Consider the following 19,448-nt stretch of genomic DNA (forward strand, 5'->3'; position numbering starts at 1 on the left):
AAATGCCTTTTCTTTTATTATTTTTATGATTTTGTTTATAAATTTTTTAAGGATTTACGAGGTCGAAACCATATACTGTCGACAAACGTACATTAACCATTTTTACTTGATGAATTTAAATTAAAAGCATCACTACTAATTTAATAATATATTAATAATGTTAGGTTTGCAAAAATGTATCCAAACTGCTCACATTACGCTATTTTAGCAGTTTTCCAAAGTTACCTTAAGTGCCCAATATTTGGTTCAATACTTTATCCTTGAGAAGGAAACACACATCGAAAAAAAAAATTGAGAAAGTTGTGAAGTGGTGACAGGGTAGGATTTTATTATAAATAATAAAATTCTTCGGTTTACAGTGAATTGACTGAAATCAGTGCAGATTAAGGACAGTCGCCTCTAGTAGAACAATGAACACCTGGATAGATAATGTGGCACCTGGGGCATGTAATGTCCCTAGAAATACATACGGCTCACCAGGGATGAGAGGAAATTTTATCCTGAGACATTGGAACCCGGCTTACGTACATATACAACGTGGAATTTATCGCGTAAAGGAAAATAAATAAGTGGTTCCGTGTAAAAGTAATTTCGCTGTTATTAGAAAACTTTCCTTCGTTGAATTATCTTCCTATTTATTTATTTTTAAGGTTTTCAACAAAGATTAACGTCATGTTAGGTAATAAATGGATATTAAAGAAAAACCTTAAACTTTCAAAGGGTCTGTATTGGGCTCCTATCTACAAATTTTGCAGATATAATTAAATTTCTTATGAAGGTTCTTTCATACCATCGATTTAATCCGCCGTTCATATCTTTATTACATTTTTGTTAGTTAGAGGATTTATTCGGATATTTTTATACATATGATTTAATACTAGCAATACCTGTTAGACTGATATAGATATTTATTTTCAGTTCACCTCAGTAACTTTTATTGTCACTACACAAAGGAAAAATATCTCTAGAAATGGGGGAAATATATACATCTCAAATTATTTCAAAATTAATTAAAAAGTCGTGTTCGACATTCTCGAAAAGTTTAATAACAAATTCTAACATGGACTGGAAAATGCTACAAGCCCTCCTTAGGGGCGCAATCTAGGGGCTGTAGGTTTTATTAGAAATATTTTCATATTTGTGAACGTAAAACCCAATGATCTATAAAGGGTTAACTTTGACCTTCAGAAACAACAGTAAATTTTTTCAAATTTGAAAATTGAAATACAAATATACTCTGTACCGTCACTGAATACTAAAATTAGTAACTTTATAAGGTTATACACTTACACATAAAGGCACTTTGCACCGTTTACCATCCCGTCGTATCATACCAGGTGTGAAGTCAATTTGCAATTAGCCGAAGAGAATTTAAACTGCATAGCTGTGGATAACCTTCGGAAGCATTCTGAACATGATGCGATTTAAACTCTTTGCGATTTAATTTCGTTGCTATTTTATTTATTTTGGAGTAATTAAACAATATTCAAAATAAAGTAATAAAGTCAGCAAATATGTAAAATATGTCAAGCAAGATAAATAGTAAAATTTGTAATAAGGGCCTTTTTTTTTCGGGAAGGGGGTAATGGTACGTGTTCCCTAATTAAATAAACCTTTGCCATTGCCTTTTAAAACCAACTGTAAGAAACTATCTGGGTGACAGAAAGGAAAACTGCTATAGAAAATAGTTTTCTAAGAACAGATTGCATTTGTATAACTTTGTTACGTTTATATATGCTGATTAATAAGGCTGTCAGAACTGAGCCGCGGGATATAAGCGTACGCCTTATACAGGCTGTCTACTATAAGAGGGCCACTCTTATGTATCTTGCTTAATATACGACGCACGTCAAAAATCTTTATATGTTTTTTGTTGCATATTTTGATGCCTTTATGCTCGTAAAAACAAATTTGAGTTGACCTGTTTAAACCAATTTCTATACATTAATTTACATTTTTGATACCAAAATTATAAAAATGTAATAAATATAAATGATAAAGGCAACAACATCGCATGAAAGATGAAAAAAAAACAAGCAATTTTTTGTATCCACAGCCTGCTTCAATGGCAATTGTTTTTGTCCGCGTAGAGGGCGCAGCAAATTACATACTATACGTCAAAAACTTGTTTACACCAGGTGAAAGATATCAATTTTGCCATGAAATTTTATTAAAATAAGTTTTGTCTATCTCTTAAAATAAAAAAGTTAGATGGCCCTAAACTTTTGGTAATTTTCCGGTTTTTTATGATTTCTCATAAAATTGGCCATGAATCTAAAATTTGTTTTTACAAGCATCAAGGCCTCAAAAAATGCAAGAAAAACATATAAAGATTTTTGACGTGCATCGTGTATTAAGCGAGATACATAGGTGCGGCCCTCTTATAGTAGACAGCCTGTATATTAAAAAGCAACAAATTAAATTGTCTACACCACCATAAACCCCAATAGACAAGAATTAATTACGCAACACCCACACGATAACAAACACAACTGTATACTAACGTGATGTGAACGTGAAAAGCATTTTGAGGCAGCGGCTCACGCATGCCTCGGTTGACCCGCTTGGTACGCCATTGAATTGCAGCTCTCTCTGACAGTCCTACTCATGAAAATTTTAAAATTTATAAATTTTTTACATAATTTTATAACTATTAACTGTGTAGTATGTGGATTGGCATACATTACTAACTGAAAGTAAAACTATTATAACGAGCGTTCAAATAAAAACGTGGTCAAGTTGGTTCTGAAAATTTGGACGTAGGGCGTAGCGTATAGCAAATGAACTTAAACGTCATCTGTCAAAGCGCTATAATCGCCGCTATCAATTTGAATATTTTCGTTTTAAAAAGCGTTTAAAATGGTGTTTTCTCAAGAACAAAAAGTGTTTATCATAGAGTCCTACTTTAGAAATGGACGCAAGATTGATGGAATATGGAAGTATTCTATTGAGGAATGTTTCATAGAATTTCAAAATCAATTTCCCGGCGTTGTTGAGTACAAAATTTTTCAAAGTGCAGTTCAGCGTTGTGTTAATGTTTTTCGTGAAACGGGCAGTGTAACAAGAAAAGAAGGAAGCGGCCGACCTAAAAAGCGGACTGAAGAATTAAAAGAAAATGTCCAACAAATAATGGAAAATGCGCCAAGAACTTCTGTACGTGTTTTATCACAAATGGTGGGAGTATCAGTCGGTACCTGCCACACAGTGTTAAAAAAAGATTTGCGTTTGTTCTCCTATCGTTTAACTTGTCAGCAAGAACTTCATGAAGTTGATTTTCCGCGACGGGCTGTATTTTGTGAATGGTTTTTAAACAACTACGGTGAACTTCATAATATCACCTTTTTTTCTGATGAAGCCTGGTTTCATTTAAGTGGTTACGTAAACTCACAGAATATGAGAATGTGGTCTTCTGAAAAACCAGATAACTTTTTTGTCGAGGGCCCTCTACACGCTCAAAAAATTGGAGTTTGGTGTGCTCTCAATCGAAGGAGGATTTATGGACCTATTTTTTTTAATGGTACTCTTACTGCGCAAAGGTATAGAGAAGAAATTATCGCTCCTTTTGTTAACCAGCTGGAAGAAAACGAAATTACAAACTTTTACTTTCAACAAGATGGCGCAAGGGCACATACGGCAGGCGAGACGATGAATATGTTGAGGGAAGTTTTCCAAAATCGACTAATAAGTCTCAATGCTGAACATGAATTTCCACCGAGGTCATGTGATATTACGCCGTGTGATTTCTTTTTGTGGCCTTACCTTAAAAACACTATTTTTGAACTGCCTATTCCTGATTTAAACCATCTGCAGGCTCGACTTATAGACAAGATTCGTGAAATTAACAATACCCCGAGCATCTTAGAAAATGTCTTTAATTCTTTGAGGAACAGGTGTGAAAAGTGCTTGGAACAAGGAGGGGGACACTTTCAGCAGCTGCTTTAATTTATTGTTATAACAAGGAGGGGGACACTTTCCGCAGCTCCTTTAATTGTTTGTTATTGTTATCACGATTATTCTTTAAAATAAAGTTATATAGTCATTAACGTTATTGAAACTGACAGCTGCTATACAGCTCGTTGAGAAATGAGGTTAAGTTGGTCGCTATAAGCTACTCCCTACGTCCAATGTGTCAGAGCCAACTTCGACCACGTTTTTATTTGAACGCTCGTTATTTTAAAATAATAACCTTAGCATTTTTATAAAATATACATAATTAAAAATACTTACCATAATCTGACTTAAAATATATTTTAAAATTATTCCAAATATTATTTTTCAAAGCACTGTGTTTAATATATGAATCTCAATATCAATGACCTCTAACATTGATTTAGTTTAGATCAACCAAATAATGTCAATAATAATAATAAGTGGACGCTAGACAAGCAGAGAACAGGCTAATGTTCATTTGGCAAAACGAGAATGTCCAAATATGTGAGCCTGATTTGTTTTCACTTTCAGTTTATCGGTTTACGAGAGGAGATAATTTCGTAACTATCTGAAGGAAGTATTAATTTTTCGATATGTGTTTGTGTGTTTTCATTCTTAAATTTCTATCTGATACATTGAAAGAACATGTAAGTAAATAAAAAAATAATTTGACAACAATGCGTGCAGTAGATCACGGCTAGCGAGGGCTGTTGCTTGAGGCTACATTAGCCTGTTCAGCGGCGGGGTATGAAGATTAGGAAAAAAAGAAAAAAAAATCACTTTTTACAACGAAATGTGAGGAAACAAATTTCCAAGGTTCAAAAGTAGCTTCCATATAAATATGACCCTCAGTTAAATTTCAATCTGTATATTATAATCCCGAACTACTACTATATGTATATAATTTTATTTTTTCTGTTCATTAAGCATATTATATTAATTTATTATATACTGTATAAAGAACATAATTTTTGGCATAAAGCGAAAAAAAAATTATATAATTTTTTCCAGTTCTTGGTGTCACAAATTTTGCTACAGTAACTTGTTCTGAATGTGTTTATTTATTTTTCAAAGGAGCAACCCTTGCCGTATGGCCCATTTACTCCAAGACAACCTGAATATGCCTTTCTTCTTTATTTGAATGTAATTTTCTGATTCTAGAAAAACGAAATTCGTATGTCAATAAAACCAGAAAAGTTACTGAAGTAGATTTACTAATTTGAAACGCAGTAGAATTTAAAAAGTAATTGATTTATTGAAATCCATTACAAAAAAAAACAAAAAAAATTATTTATAGATTCAGAAAATAATTTTGGATGCCTTGTTATACGTTATTATAAGTATTGAAATTGAAATAACTTAGCAAAGTAACATCTAATGTCACTACAAGCTTATGGTCGTATAAAGTACTTTTGACTTGAACGTTTCAAATTAAGTTAAAAAATCTCGCGCACGACGAGAGCGGCGTTCATGCGCGTGCGCCGGCCCAGCGCTCCTTCTCCCGCGTGCAGGCCGTTCAGAAACGTTAACTTTTACTGCTGCTAGCGCGTTTATTATATGAATTATCAATGTAAAACTTTTTGGAAGTAAAAGTTTAACCATTTCTTTAACTGTCTTTAAAATCTTGGTCCGATATGTCTAATAGTTAATTGACAATTAACATTATGAAGAAAAATGTTGTCTTGTACACCTACACCTCTTGTACAAAGAGGTGTAGGTGATTTCCCTTTTTTAAATTACCATAAATCTATTAAATGCAAAAAAAAAATTCCCAAGCGGCTTTTGCCTGACCCTGGGACAATTTGTTTATAACGCTATTTTGCACGTCCTACTGTGTTAGTTGAAATGGGCTACTTAAGTATTACTAACTTAATACTTGCTTAAGGGCTACTTTAGATCAATCAGAACCTATATCTACGATATTAACTTCTAAAATTAACGTTTAGTAATTAAACAATTACTTGCAAAAAAACAAACGAAATTAACTAACAACAATTTCAGTGTCAATCGAATCGGCCTTTGGCACACATGTTGGTCTTTGGATTGACCATAAATTTCATCAACATCTATCCCATTTTTCAATAAAAATGCGCAATTTTTGAAAACCGATTTTTCCGCGTTCAACCTTTGTTTTTGATGAATGAACTGTATATTTTTCTTTTATTGAGTTATTGTATATATAAATGTGCTTCAAATTAAAATCGTGACATATGGAGAAATTATTTATTTATTTTATATTTTGATAGAAACATGTCTCTTGGTTACATAGCAAACAGCTCACTATTTAAATTAATTATTAATTTACAAATTTATCAAATCTAAGTAAACAACCTTTATTTTACAGTTAACAAATTGGTAAAATATGAGTTTAGCTAATAATTTTTTCCCATTCAAACTCTAATTTGACTGGAGTATTAAGGAAGCTTTTATAACAATAAAATTCCTGATGTTCGTTTAAAAAATTAACTTCCACTTTAACACCCACAAAATTGAGGAAATACCCACAATAAAACACACGAATAGTTATTGGGGCAGACCCATAAACTCGAAACGCAGTAGAAATCAGAAAATTATCGGCACCTTATTGCTTGTAAATGCAATTAAGGGGAACAGAAATTCCTTGAGCGAAATCGGCAATGGAAGTAATACAATGTTTTCGCTTAAAATGTGCATTCAGCCAAACAAATTCAAATGTAACTAATTAGTAAAATGTATAATAGAACTTACAATGTAGTCCCTGGAATGCGTCTTGTGTGTGAACACATAAAAGTAAGATTGCAAGTTGAGTGCGGCGTGGTATTTCGCCATTTGCACAATCGGTGCAACGGTTCGAGCATCCGATAGGATATCAAGTAAGGCATTTCTGGTCCGAAATGCCTTGTTCATCACGTGACACGGGCTGTCCCTGTCTTCCTGATCGTTCGATGAGCACTCGCTTCCAGTGTACTCCTCCAGGGTGTGCATCAAACAAAGCTCCGGCTTCATTTCGCATCGAGAGCCGACATATTTCCTTAGCTCTTCGTCACGTTCCTTCTCCAGCATACCGTGGGTAAGAGCAACCGGGCCAAGGAGATGAATGCTCTCCAGTTCTGTTACCCCATACATCAGCTCGAATCTATGTGGAATAAGAACAAAAAGATTACAAGGGATTATTGGGAATTTATTTGCTTTTATCGAAAGTGAACGCATGTTCGGTATCTAGCAAATCAAACGGACTGTGGAAATAATTTATTAGATACGATTCTGCAGTGCACGAAATACATCGGTATTTCTATTATTCAACAATACATCTATTTTAAAGTTACCTCGGTTACTGACTGACTGACTGATTTTTTAAGTAAATCAAACAAGGATAAACAATGTTTTTTATAAGGTTCATACTTGTTAACTATTTTTGGAAGTACCTACAAAAAAATATTATCTTCTATAATGAATTTTATTCACATAATACATTATGACTAGACATCGTAAACTTTGTGGCGACAATCAAACAAATAAACAGTGGTAATCTATATTATCTATATGCTAGTAAGCGGCATGCATAATGAGATGCATGACCAGCGACCCTCAGCAAAAACATAGATTGTTCACTGACGCGCCAGGCCGACAGGGCAGGCTTTAGGGTGCCGCTAGATACGTATCGAATAAATTGATCGATGTGAAGCTTCAGATCAGAGGCAGGGATATTATTGTACAATAACACGGATAACGGGATTACTAAAATGTGAAGTAGTTCATCACCTTTAGTAAGAAACAACATGTATTAAAAACTTCGACTGTTTTAAAAAATAAAATAAATAAATAAATAATTAAATAAAACATTCGCTTTCCTTATAAATAAGAAATTATTATTTTGTTAACTTCTGCTGGTACTTATGATTACGTACTATACCTATACAGGGTGATTCACAGCTTATCCAAAAAAAATTTTGAATGAACAGGGGACTTACAAATACATTTTTGTAAAATCGAAAAGGGCAGCTCGAAAACGACTTAAAAATACACTTCTCTACACTGTAAAACCTGACTTTGTGCAAGACAAAGCATTCAGTCAGCGACCGGCACGGCGGCAGTGTAATAAGGAATTAAATAAATAAAATTTTACCTATTTTATATCAGCAAATTCAACTGCCTTTCCCGCTACTATTATTAATTAATGAAATTAATTTGTGGTGTTAATTAATAAAATAATTTGACATGCCTTATGTTGCAACAACTATTTAAAATTTTGTCCACCGACGTGTAAGCTCATTTGAGTCCGTCTTGCCCAGTTTCTACGAACTAATATAAATGTTGTCTTGCTTCACCATAAATTAAAACGATGTCCATCAACTCCGAGTTGCTATACACGTAAACCATTTTTTACACGAATGTAAACAGTATCGTAAAAACGGTATTACTAAAATCGGATTTCAATATTCGGAATCGCCTGGGACCACGTGGAGAGACAGCGCACAATGCGAATGATGCCCAGCGATGTAAGGGTTGTGAATACTACAACTTCAATAATTTTTTTCTCGGAAACTGTAAGTATATTACAAAATTCTTTTTACGACGTTGACTCAATTTTTTATGACACATCTATTCCCAAATTTTTTTGTATTTTGTTTTATAATATTATGCAAATACTTACATATACATTGTTATAATCTAAAGAGTGCAATTATAAGAAGCCAACGGTTATGTCAATTTTTGTTTGAATAAACTTAAAAGAAGCCGGTCTACAGGCAACCTTGTGTCACATTGCATCAACCCTAACATTTCCGGTCTCTAATTATGACTGACGAAGAACCAACAGACCTTGCTTTGAAATGCACAATTGGAAAGAAATTTATTTTATACAGAATGATTCACAATTATCCAGAAAATCTATATCCAAAAAAATATTATAAAATATAAATATATTCAAAACAACTCGTAGATGGGAGACTGTAGTGTGTTTATTAAAAGGTATGTAAGTTTTTTATGTTCATCCCTCCAGGCAAGCTTCAACTGATTTGACTTAATAGAGTTTATTTATTCCATATAAGTATTCTTATTGCCGTGATTTATTGTTTACATCAGTCATACACGCGTTAGAAATGGCCCATGTGTACAGTAATGCAGAATTAATGGATTTGTTTTATGATGAAGTGAAGTGTGACAAAATGCAACCGACGAAAGTGGAGAAAATTCCTGTAAACAAACTGAGTGTCCCAATGAATAGTGTGGCAGATATTAACGAAATTCGAATGTATTTCTATTACTATGTACTGTATATTCAAGCTTTAGTTCCTGCGGATTTTCTGTTACTGTTTAGCTTTTGGGAGTGGCTGTTAACAAAATGCTCATAACGTCTATTTGATATCTGCTGTATTGGTTACAGATGAAAAAGTGTCTACACGAAATGTGATAAACAGTGTTAATATACTGATGCCTGCGAACTTGAAAATCTACATTCCATTCACCAATGGGATCACTTCCAGTATCTTTGTCTTTGAATGTTTGAGTAGGGACTGTCGTCAACCACTTAATTCGCATTAATAAATCTAATGGTGGTTTTCAGTTTCCCGAATTTCGTTGAAATGAATTGCATGGACTTCTGGATATGTCGTTGTCTACTGACTTTTTTAAGGGGCCAATTAAAATGTGATGTGTATTGTGCTGAAGTGATATACAATTGCAAGATCAGCGAGAAGAATATCTTAGGACGTCAAAACTGGATTAGACGTGGTCAAATTGGTTCACGAGTGGGTGGATAAATATTGCAACAGTTGTTGCAACATCACGTAAATGCCATTCTTTTCTTAGCTAAAAGACTAGTTAATATTTACTAATTAATTTTAACTGGCCAGAGATTGGCCTGTTTGGGTGCAACGGAGGCCATGTCATCGACCTCAACAGCTGCGCTAAAAGTAATGCTAAATCTACCACCGCTTCATATAGTGGAGAAAAGAGAAGCATACCGACTAATAACGACTGGAGAGATGCTCCCTATTCCAGGATTATGGAAACATTTACGTCGGAACGATCTCTGGGGATGGTATCCGACAAGATGGTTCCAAGGTTTCACTTCCATAAGCCATTCGAGACCTCGAACAGAGGAACAGAGGTAAGTGAGAGGAAAAGTTTGATACTCTGGAAAGACGGAACCTGATACTGTTCACGGAAGGCTTTCCAAAATAGCTAGGTGTATATAGACTCAGACCCAGATGGAATGCAAGCTACATTCTGAGGAGGTTTCCTACTGTATGCCAATAAATTTTCGCGATAATGGCGTGTTTAGCAGAGAATGTACGTAGAGGTTATAAACATAAACTCATACAAATATTCTTTAGCAGTCAAACAGCAATTGTGACTTTAGACATAGGAGGACAATGTAAGTTCAAAACTTATGGGAGAATGTTTACAAATGCTGACTGAATGGTTACTACTAATACAGTTAGACTGTATTGGATGCCAGGATATATAGCCATTGACGGAGACGAGAATGTGGATGAACTTGCTATAAAGGGGTCTGAAACAGAGTTCGTTGGTTCGAAGTCAAAGTATAGGAAATACTGGGCTTCGGGACAAGGGCAAAGCCATGTGAAGGAACTTATGGAACGTGATTTGCACTTAGCAGAATGACAGTCCTGGAAAACTCCTTTTTGGAACCCATAGAGCTGAGAGAAGTATCAGCAAGGAAGGTTTTGGACTTTGATAAAGGAACATAGCTACTTGCTAAATAGGTTTGAATAGTGGGACACAGAATAGGTCTGATAAGGCCACGGTGATCTGGGACGTGAATAGAACCTAACTACAGGAAGAACAAGAAGAAGAAGAATTACACTTAAAATAGCACAAATTATTGACAATAATGAAAGCAGTAACTGAATTTGTTAAAATAAAATATCTGTGATGAAACGCCGCTTATTTATTAAGTTATTATTTTTTTTCGCTTTTTTATGTACAGTTTCGTACAAGCGAATAGTGTATATACATTGTGGTAGGTCAGGCAAAAATCTGATTGCATAGCTTTAATCAGCGTCACTTAAAACCCGTAGGTATATATCAAATTGTCTATTTATCTATAATGTCAAATAACGAAGTGTAAGGTATCGATTTGGTAGGTAATATAATTTGTATTATGCAAATTCTTCAAATCTAAAGCTAAATATAGTATGAATTACTAAAATAAATGTTTAAAATTTTATATTTTAAAAATTGTTTAATGTCTTCAGTATTTAGTTTATAATTATTAATACATAAACTTTACAGCTTATGGGTGGCAGCTTCAAGAAGGACAATATTTGCTGAAAGTAATAAATAAAGAATTGTACTGAATGGTTTTACAGCATACCATGGAAACAATGCGTAACGTTGAATTAAAATATTGATATTTCAAATCAGTTCTGACACATATTTGTACCATTTTCACCCATTTAGTGAATTTTCTGAGAAATATTGAGATCATGGTTGATTTTACTAATGGCATCGTATCCAACGCCTCAAAATAGGACCTACGAAAATTATATATTTGGATAAAATTTAGGAAATAATCTGTATTTGGGCCAATTTTCACCCAAATATCTCACTTTTCTCCGAAATTCATCGGGAAGTCATCAATTTTGACTACGGGATCGTATTCAGCGCATCGAATTCCTTCAGAAATGATATGTGGTTCTCTTGGGTTTGAACATTTTTTTGGGTGTATGTGTAATTGATAGAATTATAAATATATTTAATTGGTATCTGATTATTTATTTAATTATTATTTAGATATTCAGAAAATATTCAGGAAATTAAAATAGAAAGGGAAACGTCCCAAAAATTATTAAAAATATTTAAAAAGATTTCCCTGTAAGGAAACATGTCCAATTATCTCTGCTCGTTTTTGTTCGGACCTATTGGGAAGAAGCAAGTAGCTGCAGAACCGCAGACGAAGCCACATTACGTACAAAAACGAAGTGAAAACTCAACAAAGTTCATTTGATTTTGATAAATGTCCGGATTAAAATTTTCCACAATACGTTCTGTGAAATAAAAGTGTCCCGGAAAGCTTTATTCGTCAGGCCGGAAGAGTAAAATACTATATCATTAAACCCCTATCAACCAGCTACTGCTCAAAACCAACTAAAATACTGACGTTGGTAAATGGTAGTTTTCACAGAACTAGTTTTACGAACAGCTGAACCGTGTCTGTTCGTGGCTCCGTGCAATACTTACTCTTTTAGAATGCCGGAATTTTTACTGAAACTTGGGACACATTCTGAGAATCTAAAAACTTTCCCACAATATAGACTTCAATATTCCAAACGAAATTTATCGGTGTTATCGACTCGGGGCATCTTTTTGAAAATCAATTTTATTTTATATTTACATTTTGCAAATTCAACTAAAATAAACGAAAATTTCAAAATACAGGGCTTCCGGAAACGAATAGGCCATACTTAAAAAATAACATATTAGGATGAAAATAAGCTACCGTAGTAAAATTTTGCTTCCTATAGAATATAAGGGAGTACATAAATATTTTTTTCTGTTTTTTTATTTTTTAGAAATAAGTATGTGACATTTTCAGACATTTCAATGATATTTAGCATAGTTTTTCGAGTCGCTGATCCCCATTTTTTTATGTATGTTACTTTATTTATTGTAAAAAGGTATATAATTAGTCAGCTCAGTATTTGGTGATATCCTGTAATTATTTTAACTTAAAATTTTTGCTAAATTTGTCCATTTACAAAATTTTTATTGCGATTTAGAACAATTTACCCCAGTCAACACATACTGCAATGTATGTATATGTATGTCGGAGGGGTGGTGGAATTGTCTTCCACCACGGCACTTAGGCCTTATTAGGCCCCTTGTACACCCTCCTTCATTACTCGAGTACTTTTCTTTTCTTCAAATCATCTTATTTACTACACGGATGGCTTGTGGCAAAGTCTCGTACAGTTTATGTATGATAGCATGGTCTTGAGTTATAGAGATTTCTTGTTCTGCTCTCATTACCATTTATCGGGGACCACACGCGTGCGGCAAATGTTGGGTGACCCAGGTCTCTTGGTAGGCTGCCACAGCCACGTCCCCGATCCTGCCTTAGGTCACCCATCCAAATTCCAGCCCACGTCCGTGATGCTTGACTCGGCAGATCGAAATCCGCCGGCCAAGACACCCGGCTAGGCGGTCCCCCACATACTCCAATACAGTTACCTTCAACAGTAACAACCCCAGAGTTAGAAGAAACTATACCTCGAGAAATAGAAGAATATCCTTCGGCTAGTACCAGGAATTACAAATTCATGTAAGTCCAAAGACTGAAACGTTTTGAAAGTTGTGGCACATAATAACAATTTTTTGACGAAAATTTTATTTACTGATGAGATAACTTTTTCGCAAGAAGCAATTATTAATAATGAACATGGCTTCTTGGGTGGATGAAAATCCGCATGCAATAAGAGATGGTCGTGTTCAGCAATTATTTTCGCTGAATAATAGGGATTATTCATGACTATCTTATTGGATCATATTTTTTACCAGCTCGATTAACTGGTGATGCAGTTTCTAGCGGAAGAACTAAACGCTTTATTAGAAGATGTGCACGTAAGAACTAATTTCTGGTTTATGTACGACGGTGCCCTAGCTCATTTCAGCCGTGTTGCTCGTCAGTACCTCGACGACACCTTTCCTAATCGCTGAATTGGACGCACAGATCCCCAAGCTTAGCCAGCTCGTAGTCTCGATATGAATTCTTGCAACTTTTATGTACGGAGTTACCTCAAATTTCTTGTGTGTAAGACACATGTACTAGATGAAAACGAGTTACGAAATCGAATAATTCAAAGGTGTGATATCATACAAAATTCTCCAGAAATTTTTGAACGAGTAAGACAATCACTGATGAAACAATTGAAATAATGTGTTTCATCAAAGGTGACTATTTTCAACATCTGCTTTGATTTTGCGTCGAAATTGATTATTTCTATGATTGTTTTTTGTACTTGCCAGCCATTTTTCTGAGAATAGGTTAGTATTAGGTATTTTAGGCATATTTTTGTTGTAAGTCCGAAAATAATAAAAATTTTAAAAAATCCATTGGTGTTCCACATTTTATGATGAAAACGTCGACCGACTCATGCCTATCTACGCCACTGGCGGCAGATAAAAATTGAATTTATACTAAAAATGCAGCTCTACCAACGTACAATAGCTGCCAAATTTTAAGAATCTAACATTGACTGTTCCATTTATAGCTTACTGAAATTTGGGAGCTAATGAAGAAACAATTCGTACTCTATTTGGAAAAATACAAATTTTACCAATAATGTTTTAATACTTGAAAGTGATCGACGATATTTTTGATTTTCGGGTGCATAAAAATTGCAATTTTTTTTCGGAAACCAGACAGACAATCGAGACCGAAAGAGTACATTTTTCGTGCCATTTTAGATTGACTTTCAGAAAGATTATTTTAGAAGAAATGTCACTGATATCTTGTTCACGATTATTCCAATTAATAATTTTAATACATACACTGGTTTATTTGGCTCAGATCAGTCGTTTTGGATTTATTTAAAAGAATGTATTTGGCAGTGCGTATACTTGAGTGAAGTTAATCATAAAAATTATTTATAAATATAAAATTTTCTACGGAATCATATGCGTCTGGATAAGTAATTTTAGAGATTTAGAATTATAGAAGACACATCATTTGTGATAACCCAGAATACAATTTTTCGAAAAACAATCCATAAAATTAGCCATAAACTGCAATAAAAAAATTTGTAGTGTCACTATCGATCTCGGACAAGTAAATATAAGGGTCTAGGATGACATAAACATCTTTATTTGAATACCCTGAACATATATTTTTCGAAAGTACCTACACACTAGTAATGCCCTCCTATTATCAAATGTCGTAACTGATAAAGCACGCAAGGCTCAATACTTTTTTTTCTGTTTATTATTTTTCTTATTGTTTTACCTACTGACATATTTATTATTATCTTGTTTCACTGCTTCCTTTGGTGTATCCGATGGATGTTACGTCAAGTTTATGGATGGTCCACCCTTACAACTTTTTCGAAAATTATATCTTCTGGAATATCAAAGGAAGTGTTTTCTGTTATTCTAGGCCCTTAAATCAGCTTGTCCGAGATCGATGGTGACACTAGCAATTTTTTTATAGCATTGTTTCGGAACCGCACACACCTTATGGAAATTGGACTTTCGGTGAAATTTCCTGAAAAATTGATATGTTGTCCCATGTTTATTACTACTCAAAAGTCTTCATGGACCCGAAGCTCCAAATGCCCATCTGGAGGCGGTAGTGCCCACAAAAGGGTCAAAAGCAGTGAAAAATTGATTCACACTCAAATATAATTTTTTGACATATAATGTAGCTTGTTTAACAATGATTAGCATATATTTGATAGAAATTTGTTAAATGCTCTCACAAATAAAGAATAACGACAATTACCGCTGACATTAGAGTAACCCGATGTGCTACGAAGAGGTTGTCAAGTCGGATTTTGCACATCATTTTGCCTTATATAATTTTATTTATCAGTTTGTTTGTGTGTATGTGCGCGGGTGCGCGTGCGTGTGTATTTTCAATAAACACACATAATACCATGCAATTTTTTTAATACACATGAATTTATTTAAAAAAAATGTTTTCAGCCGATTTTCTAAAAGTATATGCTCTGGGTTATCAATTGAAATGTTTTTTGTCATTCTAATTCAACTTGTCCAGGCTGATGGTTGAAATGTTTTTATTGCATGGTTTAGAAACGCTAACTTTATGTATTATGGAACGTTGTAATTTTTTCTAAAAATATGTATTGTGGGTTATCAAATGATGTATTGTTTGTTATTTTGTTATTAAAATTACCTATCCGGGTGCAAATCTTTCTGTATAAATTTCACTACCAGTATTTCTAAAGGACTGACGAAATGCACACCCTGTAGTTTTTTAAATAGATTTATACAAGGTGTCCGGAAAAGTCATGTCAAAAATGAAGGGGTATACAGGGGAGCTCAAAATAGTTGTAATACTTCATACTAAAAATTTTTCCTATCAGGCTTCGTTGTGGAGTTAGTTATTCACTTTCAAAGAAAACAAATTCCAATTATAACTTGTAAGTCGTTACCATGACAACAATGAAATTTGGGCAATTAAAGTAAGCATGTTCATTTCCAAGTTTAAACTAATATTCAATATGCCTGGATTATACAGGAGCAGACGAAATTATCCATTTAAATTTAGACATCTTTGACATTTTTCTTTCATATTTCGATTCCTCTTTCAATTTGATAAAAAAAAAGATATACCATATATCAACCGATATCTTGTACCGTTTTTGAGAAAATCGAATTTTATTAACAACATACATATATTGTATCAAAAATGCGATATTAACATTTTAGCAAAAATCTTGAAAATTCAGATGACTGTCTACAAATATGTATAATTAGCAGTTAGATATTTGTCATAAATCATTTTGACACCATTTGTTAATTCAATATCATGAAGGATTTTAGTTATGGAGAATTTGCTGATATTCATCTAATGTACGAACTTGCACAATGTAACGCTTCTGAAGCTGTTTGGATTTACGCCAACCGTTTTCCAAATAGAATAGAATTTGCATATTTGAACTGACGAAAACCCCCATTCTATTATTCAAACAAAACAAAAATTTATCATTAATACATGGAAGGTTATACCTAATTGGAAACCACTTAGTGGGACCATATATCATTGATAACGCTTTAAATGGGGATAAATACCTACATTTACCGCAAGAACACCTTAATCCGTTATTGGAAGACGTCCCTTTTAATATTTGAAATAACATGTGGCTTATGCCCGATGGTGCACCACCCCATTTTAGCAGGGCAGCAAGGGCTTATTTAAATACCACATTTCCCGATCGATGGATAGAGGTAGTATTTTTCCGTGGCTGCCTCGGTGTCCTGATCTTAATTCTCTCGATTTTTGTCTTCGGGGCCATCTTAAAAGTCTTGTTTATCAAACTCCTATAAATAGTAGGGAAGAATTATTAAATCGCATAATTACATACGCCGACATCATTAGAAATGATCACCACATGTTATTTTGAGTACAGCAGAGGTGTTTGAGCAAAAAAATTAATTGAAGTTCAAGGTGCACATATTGAACATCTTACTTTCAGTTCTCTTTTTTCTTTTAATTCTATAGAAACCAAGATTTTTATAAAAATGTTAGTATCACATTTTTGATATCCACAATAAATGTATGTTGTTAATAAAATTCGATATTCTCAAAAACGGTACAAGATATCGACTGAAGTATGGTATACCTTTTTTTAACATTGTGAAAGCGGAATCGAACTGTGACAGAAAAATATAAAATTTGGCAACACTGTCAAAGATATATAAATTTAAATGAATCATTTTGTCTGCTCCTGTATAATTTGGACTTATTGAATATCAGTTTAAACTTGGAAAGAACATTACCATGAACTTTAATTGCCCAAATTTCATTCTTGTCGTGGTAACGACTTAACGACTTAGAAGTTATAATTGAATTTGTTTTTCAAACTTCTTTCTTTGAAGGCGAATAACTCCACAACGAAGCCCGATAGGAAAAAAAAATTATGAAGTATTACAATTATTTAGAGCTCCTTTGTACACCTACTCATTTTTGACATGATCTTTCCGGATACCTTGTATACTAAACGTTCGAAAGACGTGCCATTTATTATCCTAAATTAATGCAATGATATGATGATTTCGTTGTCAACTTCTACTTCTGAATGTGACCTTTTAAAGGCAAACATAAATCTATTACAAACAGTAGCCTACTGCGATTCTTAATAATAATAATAATAATAATATTTATTTACCATACATGTAAGCATACAAAAACCTATTTACAATATATTCATACAAAATTTTTGGTAAATAAACGGATGACCCCACAAAAGTTGCCTTGTGCGTGGGGGAGAAATTTTAAACATATTCAATTAACAATCAATAATAATAGATAATAATACTGTACATAGATAAATTCATATATAATACAAACAACTGACACTGAGAGCACAAAAAATATGTATAAATAAAAAAGAAACAATATAGGTAAACATGCGTTAAATTAACATTTTGAGCAAGTTCAGCAAAAACACACACACATACATGTTATTGACAGGTAAGTTGTATATTATATCTAAACGTAGTTTTTTCTATCAATAATTTCATGTATTATTATTCTAGGTGTATTTGTAAGCAACACTTTTATCTTTTGTTTATATAGAGACATAGAATTTATAGTTTTAATATTTAATGGAATGTGTTTATAAATAAATGGAATTAAAAAGGTAAAACTTCTTTGACCAATAGTTTTGTTAATTTTAGGTACTCTAGGTAACAGATCAGTCCTAGATCTAGTAGATATATCGTGATCAAAAAAAATTATATCGTCTGGATATTTATAAAGATATGTGGAAATACTTAGAAAGTACAGTTGTCGATGATCAAATATTTGAGTCTCTTCGTAGAGTGAAGCAGTTGGGTAAGTATAATCTTTTTTAAATGCAATCTTTATTAACCATTTCTGTGTTATTTCCAATTTTTTTACATAGTTGTTCATTACCCCTCCCCATGCTAACATGCCATATATAAGATGGGGTTGTACTAAAGCAAAATATAAAAGTTTCATTTGTTTAACATCTAATATATCTCGGAAAAATTTAAATTTGCTTAAAAGACATCGCAATTTTTTAACAACGTAGTCAATATGATGATTCCATTTTAAATGTGAATCAATAAATATACCTAGATATTTTATTTTATTTGTTATATTTATATTTACTATTTTTTCACCTATATTGATTTCAAGTTTGTGGTAACTTGGCAATTTGTCACTGTAGCATATAAAAGGCATAAAAAATGTTTTTGAGTAGTTAATAGTTAATAACCTGCTGTTCATCCATAATGCAATATTTTTAAAATCTTTTTCAGCCTTTTCTTTTAAATCTTTCCAATCATTACCTGCATAAAATATAGTGGTATCATCCGCAAAACTAATTATCTCACCCTCTGTGGGAACTTCATATAAATCATTAATATATATATTGAATAGGACCGGGCCTAATACTGTACCTTGACGCACACCAAATTCTACTGTTCTTGAAGTACTTTTTATATTATTAATTATAATTTGTTGTTTACGATTTAATAAATAACTCGACATCAATTTTAAAGCAATTCCTCTGAAACCTATTTTTTCTAATATTATTAATAATTTGTTGTGATTAACTGTATCAAATGCCTTTGCTAAGTCAATAAAGATGCATAGGGATGGACAACTTTTATATAAAGATTTATACAGAATTTTAGTTAACCGTGCTAATGCATCTTCAGTTGATAGACCCTCTCTAAAACCAAATTGTTGTTTTGAAAGTATTTTGTTTGAATCTAAAAAATGTATTATTCTCTTTTTTATTACTTTTTAAAATATTTTGGCTATATTACTTAATAGAGATATTGGTCTATAATTTTGTACTTCA

General features: G+C 33.0%; 1 protein-coding gene across 1 annotated transcript in view; it reads right to left on the reverse strand.

Annotated features, from left to right (window-relative positions):
* LOC108910231 overlaps nt 1–19,448 on the reverse strand; it is a 78,075-nt gene that overhangs the window by 20,346 nt on the left and 38,281 nt on the right. The window contains exon 4 of the mRNA XM_018714785.2: nt 6,658–7,045. Coding sequence (XP_018570301.1) covers nt 6,658–7,045 — 388 coding nt within the window. The remainder of the gene's footprint in view (nt 1–6,657; nt 7,046–19,448) is intronic.

This window comes from Anoplophora glabripennis, unplaced genomic scaffold (assembly GCF_000390285.2).
Source record: "Anoplophora glabripennis isolate ALB-LARVAE unplaced genomic scaffold, Agla_2.0 scaffold564, whole genome shotgun sequence".
Classification (NCBI taxonomy): domain Eukaryota; kingdom Metazoa; phylum Arthropoda; class Insecta; order Coleoptera; family Cerambycidae; genus Anoplophora; species Anoplophora glabripennis.